At 52.0% G+C, this 15,882-nt stretch overlaps 6 protein-coding genes across 6 annotated transcripts; 4 read left to right on the top strand and 2 right to left on the bottom strand.

The window, feature by feature from the left end:
• Positions 1 to 181: 181 nt before the first annotated feature.
• Positions 182 to 3,089, bottom strand: ALT_6109 (uncharacterized protein RSN1; the record flags this gene model as incomplete). Its single annotated transcript, XM_033555636.2, has 6 exons — positions 182 to 900; positions 969 to 1,367; positions 1,431 to 2,336; positions 2,391 to 2,683; positions 2,739 to 2,971; positions 3,027 to 3,089. The coding sequence occupies 6 exons, from the start codon at positions 3,087 to 3,089 to the stop codon at positions 182 to 184; spliced, it is 2,613 nt and encodes an 870-aa protein (XP_033411527.2).
• A 2,238-nt stretch (positions 3,090 to 5,327) lies between these two features.
• Positions 5,328 to 6,486, top strand: ALT_6108 (meiotically up-regulated gene 84 protein; the record flags this gene model as incomplete). Its single annotated transcript, XM_033555637.1, has 2 exons — positions 5,328 to 5,964; positions 6,023 to 6,486. The coding sequence occupies 2 exons, from the start codon at positions 5,328 to 5,330 to the stop codon at positions 6,484 to 6,486; spliced, it is 1,101 nt and encodes a 366-aa protein (XP_033411528.1).
• A 246-nt stretch (positions 6,487 to 6,732) lies between these two features.
• On the top strand, positions 6,733 to 7,969 carry rad14 (DNA repair protein RAD14; the record flags this gene model as incomplete). Its single annotated transcript, XM_033555638.2, has 3 exons — positions 6,733 to 6,834; positions 6,893 to 7,490; positions 7,554 to 7,969. 3 exons carry the CDS (start codon positions 6,733 to 6,735, stop codon positions 7,967 to 7,969), a joined length of 1,116 nt encoding a protein of 371 aa, XP_033411529.1.
• A 709-nt stretch (positions 7,970 to 8,678) lies between these two features.
• On the top strand, positions 8,679 to 11,366 carry ALT_6106 (cell differentiation and development protein Fsr1; the record flags this gene model as incomplete). Its single annotated transcript, XM_033555639.2, has 4 exons — positions 8,679 to 8,790; positions 8,861 to 9,139; positions 9,196 to 11,040; positions 11,107 to 11,366. The coding sequence occupies 4 exons, from the start codon at positions 8,679 to 8,681 to the stop codon at positions 11,364 to 11,366; spliced, it is 2,496 nt and encodes an 831-aa protein (XP_033411530.2).
• An 804-nt stretch (positions 11,367 to 12,170) lies between these two features.
• On the bottom strand, positions 12,171 to 12,927 carry ALT_6105 (uncharacterized protein; the record flags this gene model as incomplete). Its single annotated transcript, XM_033555640.2, has 2 exons — positions 12,171 to 12,752; positions 12,817 to 12,927. The coding sequence occupies 2 exons, from the start codon at positions 12,925 to 12,927 to the stop codon at positions 12,171 to 12,173; spliced, it is 693 nt and encodes a 230-aa protein (XP_033411531.2).
• Positions 12,928 to 13,256: 329 nt separating this feature from the next.
• Positions 13,257 to 15,548, top strand: ALT_6104 (rRNA (cytosine-C5-)-methyltransferase NOP2; the record flags this gene model as incomplete). The annotated part of the gene is made up of 1 exon (XM_033555641.2): positions 13,257 to 15,548. One exon carries the CDS (start codon positions 13,257 to 13,259, stop codon positions 15,546 to 15,548), a length of 2,292 nt encoding a protein of 763 aa, XP_033411532.2.
• Between the last annotated feature and the right edge of the window lie 334 nt (positions 15,549 to 15,882).

The following is a 15,882-nucleotide window of genomic DNA, read 5'->3' as shown; positions in this document are numbered from 1 at the left end:
TTGGCCAATTGCATCTATGTGCGTATATGTGTCGCACAACAAATGCCTCTACTTCTACCAACCTTAGTTCTAGAGTAGACAGACAAAGGGAAATCCCGAGGCTCTCATAATTCATCAATCATTAAGCTAGTATCCACCATTAACATAAGAACGGTAGCCCAGCAAACAAGATCATCGTCAATCAATAAAGAACCTTCAGCTCCCAAAGCGGAAGACTCGGATCATACTTATCCCAGACAATCTTATTCTTCTCATCCAGATGCGCCCCCTCATCCGTAATCGGAATGGAGGGATGCGTCTCAATCACCTCCTGGTGACTAAACCCCCATTTATCCCTGGGGATCCACAGCGTCGGCGTGCGCGCCCAAATACACGGCTCGAAGTATGCGTTCCGCTCCTCCTCCTCGGAGTATCTGATCTCGACATGGTCCCGGCGCACTTTCCGCCGCAGCGCCGCGTAGTCGCTGTACAGGTTCGGGTGAAACCACTTCCAGGCTGCCTCCCAGCGGGTGCGCGGATGGTGCAGGAGGGCCTGCGTCTCGTCTTCTTTCGACTGCTGCACTTCTTCTTCTGTGTCGAGGGTGCGGGGGAGGAATGTGTAGAGCGGGGCTAGGGCCTCGTTGAGAGACATGTGTGCTAGCACGGTGAGGACAGTAAAGAGGGCCATGATGATTAGGGGGCCGATGGCGGCGCGGATGGCGAAGAGGCCGATCATGCAGATGTTGGCGAGGTATATGCCTGTCAGGAGATGCTGGAGGGCGCGCGGGTAGACGAGTCCCTTTGTGTCTATTTCGATGTCGTAGACGAAGAGGAAGTTGTAGCGGTAGGCTTGGTAGACGAGGTAGAGGCCTACGAACGCGAAGCCGAGGATGAGGGGGGCGATGCAGGAGTATGTTAAGGCTGGAGGAGGGTGTGGTTAGTGGTTGGGTTGAAGGGTTGAATGCGCGGTAAAAGAATCAGAAACGTACCGATGACACCCATGTTGGTGAAGACGGGGAACACGTTCCCCCAGCCGATTCCGCTGAGGGATGCCCAGCGTTGGTAAAGGAGGCGTGGGGAGCCGTCGAAAAAGGTGCTCATGAATTTGAATACAATGACGCCGGCGACCTGCACCACTGCCATCGAGCTCATTGTTAAGCCCTGAAGCAAGAAGTATGATATGTAGAAGTTGGTTGCTTTTGGTAGGTTCTGAGCCAGGAGATCTTTGGTCGACAGAGGGTCCTTGATGATTTGGGCTGTTGCGGCAGATGCTGCCGATGTCAGGGTTGTCACAAGAAAGACTTGAACGACCTGGAAACAAAAGTGTGCGCTCTGTGTGAAGAGCTCTACATGGGCTGTCGATGGGGCACCTGCTCGTCTGGCGAGGACTGGATAGAAAGCTTGTCAGCACTGTTTCATTTCCTTTTGGACTTCAGTCTTGAGGGACTTACAACGACAGATTATCGGAACCAATGACATGAGGAGGACTAGAGCTGCGGACGGTAGCAGTCCTGCAACCACTCCTTTCAGTAATGAAGGTAGCTTGTCAATGAAGCCCAAGAAAGGTAGAAGGTTGGTGAGGTATGTGATGTTCGAGATCGCCCCAACAGCAGCGGAGGGGATGGACCAGAAGATAACCAAGGCAGCAATTCCACCCTGGACCGCGAACTTGCGCACAATGCGCTGCCACCAGCTGAGGTTTAAAGTAGTCCAGACAACCTCTTTAGGGGAGATACCAATGAAACGAGGCGTCATATGGAGCGGTTGGTGATGAGAGAGCGTCTGTAAAGCGATCTGCGCATCGGACTGGGTGTTGAACTCGATGAACAGAGCAGAAAGATTCTTCATATTCCCATTTTTGTGCTGTTCCTGAAGGTACTCTACGTCCTTTGATACCTTCACAAGCTCGTCGCGTAACCAACGGATGGAGTCAACTTTGGGTCCAAACAGCTTCACACGGTGACTCGGTCTGCGAATCTTCTTACGCCAGCTATGTGTCCCGCTTTCGCAGTCCAAACACGTGTCAGAAGTGATCACTCCATTTTTGAATGCCTTGAGACGGGCCGAGTTTGCTGCTCGAATCAAGTTGGTCTCCGCTCTCTCCAACCGATAAGCTAAACTGTCCCGTTTGCGGACTTTCTTCATGAGCTCCTTGCAGTCGGATGTAATCCAGATCCTTCGAATAGAATTGCCAAAGACTTGTCGCAACTTCTGCTCGTTCTTGTAGTCTTCTGGCACGGACATGAACAGCACCGTCCGCGATGATATACGACGAACATAGGCAGGGGAATTGAGATACGCCTGTCGCAAATTCGCATAGAAGAGACTCTCCCGGGTGACCACGTAAAAGACATAGGCTGCAGCGTCCCAAATTAGTGATACTGCTTGGAAGAGCCCCCAGAAGCACTTACTGAATAGGACACATGCCGTGATAGCATGTGCATAGTACCGGGTCGGTTCTATCACGTTGCTAAAGCTGAGTGCGTCCAGCTGAGTGTTTCCTGCACCGCCGGTGATGTGAATCGGGATCAGGATAGGCCATGTGACGAGGCAACCAGTAAAACAAGTAGAACAAAGCACCCTGAGGAATCGCAGAAAGAGGTATCCGTCCATGGAGGAGGAATGTAGAACATGCGCATCAGATATCTTGAGAAACTGCCCAAACCAGTTGATGAAGCCTCTGGGCAATTGGGGGCTTCGTTCACTGCACATGTTTCAGTAAGCGGCGCAAACAACGATGCTGTAGGAGCAATACATACTGTTGGTGCCAGCATGGCAAGTGAGATCTTGGAGCATACCAACGCAGTTGCGTACGTCGACATATCAAGAACAGACCGAACCAAAAAACCGCGATGACCAACGCGGGAAGGAGTGTGGTCAAGAGTGCTGAAAGTGACGTTGAATCATTGACACCGAGGTTTTTGATTGCATCGGAGGTCTTCGACGACGCATTGCCTCGAGCAGAACCGATATTAGGGTCATTGTTCGGATCCTACATTGTGAGGGTTAACACAGTGCGTTATGAGGCTCCAACTCGGTATACATACGAGGAGGTCTTGTCGTTTTACCAGGGGACCAACCCATATTGGGACAGCCATGGTAGGCAACATGATGATCCCTCGTGGTCCTGCGATATGACCGTTATACGAACCAATGTCCGGGTGCCTCAGTGGTTATACGGAGATAGTCTAGAATCAGAATCTAAAGGCACAAGGATGCAATTGCCTACATATATCTCGTTTGTGATCCGCCACTAGGACAAGCGGACGGTATGGCGCGTTGGACTTGTCATTCCTGTCATTCTGCATGTATGGTACAGGCTTACAGCACGCCAGGCCAGTTGCCAATAGTGTTCCGAAAGTAAACCTTCGTGTGACAGAAATGCCAATGGTGGGCCATGCAAAGCCCAGGTGGTCGGGGATGCATTATTTGGAATGTTTACACCGTAGTTCCAGAGCTTCCGCAGGTTTGAAAGTACTGATGATCCGTCGATCAATGCTCAGAAAGTCCGAGAAGAAATACTGTTAGCTCGCTACAGTACAATGAACCATTCGCGAGGTTGTCATTTCTTCATGTTGATCCAATACGTGGATTCGCTCCAGTTCGTGTTCCCGTTCGCTGTTGATCGGTGGAGAGGACGCATGGACGCCCTCCGATTAGTAGGTAGTAGCTTAGTAGTAGCAGGCATTAGTGGTCACTGGTCCCTGAAAGATCGTTGACTTCGCATCCAATTAGACAAGGAAGTCGCAAATCAATCTGCCAATTCCTAAGACATCGGAGAATGTTTCGCGGTCCCTTGAATCATGACGCCCTTGAATTTTGATCTCTTTGTTTGAAGAAATAGCTGATCTGAAGGATTCCGCTCCTGATTTTTGAGATGGACGACTTCGTAGTACTGTAGTATGTCACCTGAGAGCAGAATTTCAATAATCCCATATTGATCAAACAGGAATTTCTAACAAAGCGTGCCGACTGGGAAAGATGAGTTCGAGATTCTTATCCCGCGTCACGAACTGGGGTGTGTTCAATGGCGGGACCGAAGCTTAATCTGCAAGACTATTGATTGACGGTCTGTAATTGCCTCTCGACTAGACGGCTTTTAGGTGATAACGCTTTCCAGCTGCATACCGCAGAATGAACAAGCACGGGATAGATAATGCATCCTTAATCGAAATTTTGGAGCCTGGAGAAGCAGTACCTACTGTCAGTCTTCCATAGTAAAATCATTCCCCTGATTGGGTAAAAATTAGTCGACAGTCTCTGAGGTCGACAAATCAATCAAGCAAGGGGTGAGTGCTTGTCCAAGTATGACGCTCAAATCTCGAACGGATGACCTGTTTTCATTCTAATCCATACTCGACCTCTCGGAGCCGAAGATTGATTTCCTCTCTGGTCGTAAAGCGAAAGAAGAGTGGACCTCAGAAGTGATGTAAAAAAACCTCGCTTACGTGGTACACAATCCGCACCGCTTCCTGCGACTGGAGCTGTATGGTGCATCTAAGAAGTTCTTCCTGGTGTCTAACGACGAGATAGTTGATGTATCTACTGTCTTTATCCTGAGTGACGACAGACGAGAACAAAGCCAACACATCCATTGTTCTCACGAGCGGATGATTGGCTATATGACAAAAGGTGAAGTGGCTTTGGGATCGCCTTGTGTGGAAGCGGAAACTGTAGATCTGATCTGAGCGTCAACCACGAAACCAGGAAATGTATTTTGGACACGGAGAAAATGGATCCCAAGACAGAAGGAGTCTCCTGAATTTTTCTAGGCTATGTCGTGGGGATTTCTGGCCAATTGTGGATGACTTTGGACAGAGCACGACGATGCTAAAGAAGGGACAGGCTGAGCCCAAAGGCTTTGAGCTATCCAGATACCTCTGGCATCTTCGTTGAAACTCTGAGGAGCCAACATAGCAGTCAAGATATAGGTAGACTGGTTAATCGCATGATGTATGTTCAAAAAGCCAACAGGATGAGCATTGAAGAGTGGTATGTTCCTATCACCCTGTTATCGCAAGTGTACTCTCTCTATGCGAATATATGTATTCCACGGGTAGGGAGGTATATCCTCCCAAGGTTTGCTGGTCACATCCTTAAGTCGCTCACTGGAGGATATATCTTTTGCGAGTTCGACCCATCTTATGAGCGAGATTATGTAGTCTCAAACATAGTGTTTGAACGACTTGAATTATTATTTCTCTACGGAGTACAAAATGAACATATCACCAGCAGTATAGAGATTGAGCGGTAAGAAGCGGCAGTATAGTGATAAGCTAGGAGAGTGTTAATTTACTTCAGTATTATTATCACAGCTTAGTTTGCGCAAGACAAATCGATAATTAAGCATGTCAACTCCCGAGATTGGCGACGAAAAGCAGTCCCGATCTATTGATGACGGCCGTGGTTCTGCACGCATCGTATCGTCCAGAGAGTCAAAGCAACCATTCCCACCTCTCCCCGCGGATGGATTTGCTACAGCAATACAAGATGTGCCAAACAACAGCTACCCAGGGCTGGGCGACTCAGACATGCTTTCGCCTACAACCGACGATCTTGCAGAGGGAGAGGAAGAGGACCCGGACTTCCACTCCAGCTATTCTTTAGACAATCAGTCATTCTCGGACACCTCGATGGAATCCGATGAGGAAGCTGCCGAAGATGGCATTGCCATGCATCACCCGTTTCGCCAGTCTTCGAGTTCCCTGCACGGGCCTAATGCTTTCGCTCCTCCGTTCTATAACAGACCTCCCACACCCCTACCGCCGTCCCCGTCGTTGACGTCGCTTCTTCGTCCCCCTTTTTCGACTACTACTTCCCGACCGACTACCCCTGATAGCTCGGACGTGGAAACACCGAATGATACTGAGGCGGCTGTCGCAAAATCTGCCCGTCGTGCAACCACGGTCCCTCGTGCCAGCCCGAAAGTACCGACATATGAGTATTATGGCTTTGTCTTATACTTGGCTTCATCGCTGGCCTTCTGTGAGTCGAACCGATGCGCTGCAGGAAGTGATTACAATTCTAACACGTTAATCAACAGTAATCTATGTACTCTGGTCCTACCTACCGTCCCCATTCCTGCATCAGCTCGGTATCTACTACTACCCAAATCGGTGGTGGTCGCTCGCTATTCCCGCATGGCTGGTCATGCTGATCATCTACATCTATGTCGCTCTGGCATCTTATAACACGGGTTATCTGACCCTACCGATGAATAGTATCGAGAATATCGTTGACGAAGTCGCCAATGTAGCTGTCATTGACGGCAAAGGCCGGCGACGACCGGGCGGTGCTGCCAAGATGAAACCTGGCGCAACATCGTATCAGATAATGGGACCGCAGAATCGCAAGGTCAACTGGAAAGAGATCTGGTCCGAGGGCACTGATGCCGTTATGGACGTGCCTGTGGGAGGAGTCTGCGAGGTATTGTATGGACAGGAAAGAGACGATGGTGAATTGAGTGACGGCCACGCTGGGGTTGCAACTGGCACAGCAGAGACGTAGCCGGGGTTCGTTTGGGTTTGCAGACTGTACCTTATCAACCCGGTGCTCGTTGCTTATCTGTCCAAGATGAACCCATGATAGCTGCCGCTGTGATCTCCTGAGCCAATCACAAGGCGCCAGCCGCAAAATCGCATCAGCTTATCATCACGTGATGTGGCGCTAGGCTTCCAACTCTTGACGAATGACAACCTGGGGGAAATCTGCGGTTGCGTTGCTTGCTTTTGATATAGTCACTAACAAACCACCATGGAAGCCGAACGACATTCGACGCCGCCGCCAAAATCGGGCGCTGACAAGCCCGGTGAGCTCCAAAGGGGTCCGCTCACTCCCGAACAGTTGCGGAGAATTGTATGTGATTCGCTAAAGAGCCATGCTCTGCATTGTTGAACTAACGATCCGTTTACAGGAGATCAATCGTATGAAAGCCAAGGCGATCCGTGAACAACGAGAGGCCGAGGAAGCCAAAAAGCGAGCTGCAACACCCAGCAGTTTAAGTAGCGCCAGCGGGATAAAACGAACATATTCTTCTATGACAGCGTCAGAGACACCAGCGACATTACGAGATGCGTCGGCGAACCGCCCCCTCGATGCGATCAAGCCAGCTCGCAATTTCACCAAGTATGTGGAGTATGACTTCAGCAAGATGACCGACACGAAAGGAGGTTTCTTGACTCAAGAGGATGATCCATACAACAAGGCGTTGAATGTCCGAGATGGGAAGGAGGATCAGAAACCTGCGCATATGACGCAGAAAGAATGGGAACGACAACAGCTGCTCGACTCCCTTCGCCGCGAGCGAGCAGGGCCGTTTGAACCCGGACTGAGTGTACTAGAGGATAAAAGCAAGCAGAAAAAGTGCCGGGAATGTGGGAGTGTTGAGATTGACTGGAAGTGGGAGGAGCTACTCCGATGCTGTGTATGCCATGCTTGCAAGGAGAAGTACCCAGAGAAGTACAGTCTTCTGACGAAGACGGAAGCGAAGGAAGATTATCTGTTGACCGATCGTGAGTCTATCCTCGAACGCGTTTTATATCAAAGATGGATCACTGACACCGCGCTTCTCTCAGCCGAACTCCGCGACGAAGAGCTTTTACCACACCTGGAGCGACCGAATCCTCATAAGTCGACTTGGAATAACATGATGCTCTATCTACGATACCAAGTTGAGGAATACGCATTCTCCTCAAAAAAATGGGGGTCTCCAGAAGCGTTGGATGCCGAATTTGAACGACGAGAGAATGAGAAGAAGAGGCGGCGGGAGGCGAAATTCAAGACCAAGTTGCAAGATCTCAAGAAGCGCACCAGAGTTGAAGCATACCGACGGAATCGTCAAGGTGCAGCTGGAGGAAATTTCGGCGATGATCTGGGGAAAGGTGGTCGACATGTACATCAATGGGGCCGATCTGTGGAGGATCCTGAGACGGGTATAGGGGTCAAGAAATGTGTTGACTGTGGCATGGAGATTGAGGAACTGGAATTCTGATGCTTCATCAGATAGCATCCATCACGATATTAACGATTTACAACGAAGTCAAAATGACAGACGGAGTCTTTGGAAGGGTCCGCGGTCTTCTCACCGTAATGACAGTTTTCCGTGGTCAACAACCACAATGTAGTCGATCTGCTGCCACGTTTGTCGCAACGTCTATAACTATATAGCCAGAAGAACACAGCAGCGAATAATGGACCACCATGACAGGTAAGTCCATTGAATGTCAGTCTATATAATCAATGCTAGGACGAGGTTGGGAGCCAGACTACCCCAGCGCTAAAGGCGGTTAGACGGGGCGAGTTGTGCGTCTACGGGAGCCAACAAAAGTCCAGCAGCGGCGGTGCGGTGACTTTCCCCGACCTCAGCGAGGAGAACCTAACGCGCGCCAGCTGCCAGTCCAGCTTCGACAGCATACAGCGACCATCCTCCTTTTCTCCTTTCGGTGATCCATACCCTTCCGTTGACGGAGTCATAATAATTATTGTTCTCCACCCGGTGCTGACACGGCCTGGAACGTGGTTTCCTGCCGTTGTCACCCGTTGAGATTGGGGGTTGCTTACATCAACAAACTTGCAGCATTGCGGCCACGAAAGCTCTCCACAATCGGCGTCATTTCTTGTCACAACTGGGGACGCAGAAGCTTAAACAGCTCTGCCGCTTGTCCTGAATTTATTTAAATTCTGTCGCTTGTTGATTTCGCATGGCTTGGCAGTCTCCCTCGGCCATGGCTGGGGGCGGAGGGTACATCGGGCCTGGGGCTGATGGGTCGTCGAATGGCGGACAACCTCATGGGACGGAGTATACATTGCAAGGTGGGTGCAGGGAGACTCTGGCCTTGGTATTGGTGTTTCTTGAAGCTAACTATTCTTCCCTCTGCGATAGGTGTGATGCGCTTTCTGCAGACGGAATGGCATCGGCACGAGCGAGATCGCAATGCCTGGGAGATAGAGCGCGCGGAGATGCGGTCTCGGATCGGCAGATTAGAAGGTGATGTACGAACAAGCAAGCGGCTGCACGAGTCATTGGGCAAGCATGTGAGGCTGCTTGAGGCTGCTCTGAAGAAAGAGCGTGAGAAGGTGAAGAAGCTGAGCAATAATGAACCGATCGAGGATACGAGGGACTCCAAGGAGATCGCCCGGGAGAGCATCAACGAATTGAAGTGTACGATACCAACTCGTAAAATCCCCGGTGTTGGTGGATTGCTGACTTGTCTGCAGCGCAACGGTCCAAATCCCAGGCCGATCTCACCACCGATGTTGACACCGACCACCAACCTGGCGTCCGACAGGAGAACGAACGGGAGAAGTCGCGTCTGTACCTGTCAAAATGCTCGCAAGAGGTTGCATTTCACGTTATCCCTACGTCGCATCCTGCTCCCGATGTAAATGACCTGGAACTCTCGAACCATATGTACGCGAACCACAACATGCCTCAGCAGAGTATAGAGGAAGCCTACATTCAGCAGCAGCGCCAAAAGCAACAGCAGCAGCAACAGCAGGCAAATCACATGATGGCGCGCGAAGTAGCACTACAAAATCACCAGCCTATTGTGACTCATTATTCGGACAATTCCAACTTGTCTCGCGCTCCCAATCAATTCCTCCCCCCTGTGGCGCGAGATTTCATGGACAAAAGACCGTTGGAGGCACAGCAGACCCCCGCTACTGCTATTGACAGCAGAAAGCAGGCGTTTGAGTCAGGCCTAGCGGATGAGCGCGCTGGTCCTGCAAAGCAACAGTACGATAACACACAGGCAGATGCTAAGGAGGAGGCTCAATCCCAGCAGGCGGAAGATCAATTACAAGATACAGACGGGTGGAACTTTGATGAAACCCCGGCTCAGGAGTCCCGGACTGCCCACATCCCACCTCACCGACCAGACGTGGATGCCTTTCCCAACGCGAACTTCGCCGGGTCGAAGTCCCCCTCACGGGGTGGATCAGTATCGCATCGAAGGAAGAGCTCTGGCTCCAAACGTAAGAGCGAAGGTGCCATAGATGTCGGTGCGGGAGCAATGCAGAAACAGGATCCTATTTTCAAAGTTCGATTCGCACTCCGCGGCCACCTGGATGTTATCCGCTCAGTGATCTTCACGGGCGGTGGTAGCCCCTCCGAACCCGAGATTTGCACGTGCAGTGATGATGGGACGATCAAAAGATGGATCATACCAGCATCATACGGGCACTATGGGTCGCACGGAGGGAACTCCGGCAACGATCTGGATATAACGAGTTACTTCACCCATCGGGGTCATGTTGGAGCAGTAACTGCACTGGCTGCGTGCTCCCCGTCCCAAAATTTCTCAAATGGCGGCCGTGCCCTGGGTGACGGATGGGTATTCTCCGGTGGACAGGATGCCAGCGTGCGTGTTTGGGAACGCGGACGGGTTGATCCCAAGGCCACACTTGACGGCCACACCGATGCTGTTTGGGGCCTTTGCGTTCTTCCTGGCACGGCTGGTACTGTGTTTGGGGATTCATCCAGTCACTACGGAGGTCCAGATCGCATCTTGCTGGCGTCGGGCGCTGCCGATGGGCGGATATTGATCTGGGCTGTCAGTGCACCTCCCCAGCTATCATCACCACAAGCCGGTTCTAGGCGAGCTGGTGGAAGTCGGCGCGCTAACTCGATATCATCTGGGTCTAATTTCCCATCTTCGCCTCAACCTAGCACCGCTACCACCACGCCTTTCCACTATACCCTCGTCCATCATATACTTCGGGCCGACTCTCCCTCACCAACTTGTATCAGCCCTCTGTCTCTTGCAGGTGTCAATTTCGTCGTTTCATACACGGATGCTTCGATCCTTGTATATGACACGAGAACCGGCGAGGAGATTGTGGGCATGGCGAGCTTGGAAACCTACGATGGCACTCCCTCAACGGGAGTCAACTCTGTCGTTGCAACCACTATTGGCTTTGATGGGTCTGCAGGCCTCGATCCTAGTCGGACGTTGGCTGATGAAGAAGTTGTGCACGGAGCTACCGGCTCCAGTGCCGTGGAAGGGGTGATCATAAGTGGATACGAAGACAGATATATCCGTCTCTTTGACGCCAATAGCGGTACGTACTCTGCTACCCACGGCTGTTTTTGAATGGAAGCACTGACATTTTCTTGCCCTGTTGTAGGCCAATGCACATACACGATGCTGGCCCATCCCGCGGCTATTGCTGCACTTTCCTTATCTCCTGATGGACGTGAACTAGTGTCCGCTGGGCATGACGCCAGCTTACGGTTCTGGAACCTTGAGAAACGTAGCTGTACCCAAGAGATTACAAGCCACCGATTGATGCGTGGTGAGGGGGTGTGTGCCGTCACCTGGAGCCGCGACGGCCGCTGGGTCGTCAGTGGTGGAGGAGATGGGGTTGTCAAGGTCTTCTCAAGATAACGACGGATTCTGCTTGTCCATGCATGAAGTCTGATGTTGTCCGCCGATCATTTCGTTAGGCTAACTCTTCCTGAATGAGCGCTTGGTCAGTTCTTGAGCATTTGCAATGGTGTCAAATTACCTGGCATTTGTTCCTTTCTAGTGTTGTGTTATAGCTCCTTTGGCATTTTCGTTCTTCGGCCATCCTACTTGCATGCACGAGCTCCTCTTTCGAAATGGTCATTTTGGCTCCGCCTCCAGGTTGCGGCTGTTCGCCTTTTCTCACTCCCCAAATGGAAGCTTTTGACGATTTGTTATTGATGGTGTTAAATTACCACGACGTTCAAGCCCGACAGCTTGCAGCTGGACTTCGATTTCTGTTCGCCTCCATTTTCTCCCTACATGATGTGTGGCCGCTTGGCCTCGAGATACCGTGTGAGATGGGTTCTGGGAATAATCCTACCCTGTATCCATTTCGCAATTTCAAATTCTCCCGTCTCCCTTGAAGGCATGCTCAAGTATGCCTTTCTTTTGGCTTCTATGCGTATATGTTTATGTATAACAAATTAGTTCCTATACCACTGCCCCAGCTTCTGTACCTTGAACTTGGTATCAAATTCTAGCACATTGAATAGACTTGATTTCTGTATTGACCTTATGCTCCATGCAGCGTGTGAACTACAAGGCAACGCTCGTAGTATACTTTCAACGAGAGCACTGTCACGCATCTAATCTCAATCCGGAGCCAGTCCACTCCGGGGAAGCACAGAACGGATCAATAAAAGGTATCATATAAGAAGACTATCTACAGCACCATCGAAACTCCTAGAGACTCGACCTCCAAGCTTCCTTGAAAAGCACCCTCAACTTATTCGCCTCATCGTAGTCCTTCAATCTCTGCTCCAAGAAGCCCTGTAAATCATCCCAGAAAGCCTCCGTCGCCACAACACTCTCCCCACTAGGCCCAACAGCCGGCTTGGGAGGCTCATAACTCTCCCTCTGCTCAGCACCTGCCCCTTCACCCGCCCCCGCACTCGGCGCAACCTGCGCCCCGCCCATGATCATAACGCCGAACTCGACCTTATTCCCTCCAGATAGCATCCCCGGCTCATCAGCAAGAACCTCCGCGATGGTCTTCCCCGTTACGGGTTTGCGCTTGTACAGGATCTTGATCTTGTCGAGGGAGACTTTGTTGCCCTGGGCGTCTGTTACGCGCTCGCGCACGGCGTCCTTGAGATCCTGTACGGAGGTCGTGGCGAGGGCGGTGTTGGGGAGAGAGAATTCGAGGGCCGGGTTGCGGGCTGATTTGAGGTGCACGGTTATGGATTTTGAGGAGCCCGGGGCGAGCGGTTGTTTGGTCTTCTTGGGCATTTCGGGGTGGGCTGCGTTCAGGCGAGGGAGGGTATACTGTGTCGGTTAGTACATGGCCCTAATATATGGCTGAGCCATATGGGATACGAGGCGGACGTACTGGGACACGTAGTCCGACTTGCGCTGGGTCGAAGACATGGTCGGAGCGGAGCTTGATGGGTCGAGAGTCGAGTGCTGAGAGGAAAGTCTTGACGAATGCTACTTCGTTCATGATGATGGTGATGGTGCTCCCAGAATGATTGGAATGGGTAGTTGTTGTTTGCTTCGGAAGGTATTAAAGGACGTGAGATGGAGGGTTGTCGTCACAGTCGATCGATCAATTGTGCTCATTACCCAATCGGGAGCTCGTGAGGCCAGAACCCCACGGTCAGATATTAATGCCTCAGGCCACTAAGACAACTAGACCGCCTTCCGGAAAGGATCTGCCAGCGTTGACCGCCTGAAAAAAGAAGAAGCAAAAGAAAAAAAAGTTTGGCTTTCCATGATAGAGACATATTAGCAAAACCACAATTTCTACCCTGCACCACACAATTTGTCGCAATGGGAAAGGGTCGCCGTATGAAGAAGCAGGGCCCTCCGGCCCCGCTGGACGAGTCGAAAATCACCCTGTACAAGAAGCGCAAGGCGGGAGATGTCGAATCAAAGGCAGAGTCGGGCAAGAAGCGGAGGAGAGCCGAAGATGAAGAAGAGGTTCTGAAGGCTGTGCCTAAGAAGAAGGTTAATGGTGCGGTTAAAGGAAAGGAAATCAAGGCTGAGACTGCCGCTGTGAGCAAGAAGGATGCGAAGAGCAAGAGCAAACCTGCAGCGAAAGAGAAGCCTACATTTATGGACTCGGACGACGAAGATATGTCGGATCTCGATGACGATGAGATTGAGATGGGCGAGGATGAATTTGATGACTTGGATGGCGTCAGTGACGGATCTATGGATAGTCAGGAGGAGATTGATTCTGATGAGGAGGAGGAGGAAGAGGACGAAGACTCGGTCATGGATTCAGAGGAAGAGGACCACCCACGGGAGGCCATGTTCTCCGACGACGAGGATCTGTCCGATGCGGAGGAGAAGCTCACAGCTGCCAATATCGAGGGACTGTCCCGGAAATTGGATGAGGCCAGACAGGCGGAAGAGGAGGAGGCGCAGCGCGAGTTACAGGAGTCTGCTATGCAGACTAACATTGCAGGCGACCGCCCGGATGTCTTTGCTGATGCCGAGGGCAAGCCTGGTCTGGCCCCTGATCTCCAATTGCTTCGCACGAGAATCACAGACACCATTCGAATCTTGGGCGACCTGAAGACGCTCGGACAACCGGGCAAATCCCGCGCCGATTACCTGCAACTGCTCCTGGACGACATCTGCACCTATTACGGCTACACCCCATTCCTCGCGGAGAAGCTGTTCAATCTTTTCACCCCTATGGAGGCGTTCGCCTTCTTCGAGGCCAATGAAACTCCTCGTCCAGTCGTCATCCGTACAAACACCCTGCGTACCAATCGACGATCTTTGGCACAAGCCCTCATCAACCGAGGTGTGGTCCTTGAGCCCGTGGGTAAGTGGTCCAAGGTCGGTCTGCAAGTCTTCGAGTCCGCGGTGCCTCTCGGTGCCACTCCCGAGTACCTGGCGGGTCACTACATCCTGCAGGCAGCCTCATCTTTCCTTCCCGTGATGGCGCTGGCCCCACAGCCCAACGAGCGGGTTCTCGATATGGCCGCCGCCCCCGGTGGTAAGACGACGTACATCTCGGCCCTGATGCGCAACACCGGTTGCGTGATCGCCAACGATGCCAGCAAGCCCCGTGCCAAGGGTCTGATCGGTAACATCCACCGTCTCGGCTGCAAGAACACGATCGTGACGAACCTGGACGCCCGGACCGCCTTCCCCAAGGCCCTCGGCGGCTTCGACCGCGTCCTCCTCGACGCCCCCTGCACCGGCACAGGCGTCATCTCCAAGGACCCCAGCGTCAAGACCTCCAAGAATGAACGCGACTTCCTCGCCATCCCCCACATGCAACGCAACCTCCTCCTCGCCGCCATCGACTCGGTCGACCACGCCTCGAAAACAGGCGGCTACATTGTCTACTCCACCTGCTCCGTCACCGTCGAGGAAAACGAAGCAGTCGTGCAGTACGTCCTCCGCAAACGCCCCAACGTCAAGCTCGTCGACACCGGCCTCGGCGACTTCGGCTCCCCCGGTTTCACCAGCTACATGGGCAAGAAGTTCGACCCCAAGATGACCCTCACCCGCCGCTACTTCCCGCACCGCGAGAACGTCGACGGCTTCTTCGTCTGCAAACTCAAGAAGACCGGGCCCACCCCGACCTCCAAGCCCTCCGCCGACGGCACCGCCCCCGCCGCCGCCGCCAATAAACCCACCAAGAAGGCCGACGACGACGAAGTCGTCGACAAGACGCCCATCCTGAACGAGGACGGCACGACCCTCGACATCGAGGGCGGCGCCTTCGGCCCCTTCGACGAAGAGGAGGATCAGGAGCGCATTGCTCGTGCGGAGCGCAACCGTCTGCGCCGGAAGGGTCTCGACCCCAAGGCTGTTCTGAACAAGCCCAAGAAATCTGCGTCTGAGAAAGCGGAGGCCTCGAAACAGGAGGAGAGCAAGAAGGAGTCTACCGTTGAGAACGAGGACGAGAAGGACTCGAAGAAATCTGACAAGAAGGCCCACAAGAAGGCCGACAAGAAGGCCGACAAGAAGACCGACAAGAAGACCGACAAGAAGACCGACAAGAAGACCGACAAGAGCAAGGCGGACTCCGACGCCAAGAGCAGCAAGAAGAACAAGAAGGCAGCGAGCAGTAGTTCGGGAACGAAAGCCGGCAAATAGTCGGACTGTACTGGAATGTAGCATCTTGTCTTTTTCTTTTCTTCCGTTGATCATTCCAAAAGCATCATCTCATGTTTAGGTACGGACGGCGCATCACTGTTTTCATTGTGGTTTGACGTAGATAGCTGTGGTAGAATATAATGATACCATTTGTGATCGGTTGATAGCAAACTTGTGATACGTAGTTTACCTCTTACTCGTCCTGAATCCATATAAATGTGATATATTCATGTAAGAAACCATATAAGCAGATATCTGAACGTCAAAGTAACTCCAAAGGCACCAATTCCAAATTCTCTCTCCGTAACACCCGGGGTATGCTGCAGTCTCCAAC

Source organism: Aspergillus lentulus (genome assembly GCF_001445615.1).
Source record: "Aspergillus lentulus DNA, contig: Alt12, strain: IFM 54703, whole genome shotgun sequence".
Classification (NCBI taxonomy): domain Eukaryota; kingdom Fungi; phylum Ascomycota; class Eurotiomycetes; order Eurotiales; family Aspergillaceae; genus Aspergillus; species Aspergillus lentulus.
Note: the sequence above shows the minus strand (reverse complement) of the source record. Positions and strands in the feature narration are given on the sequence as shown.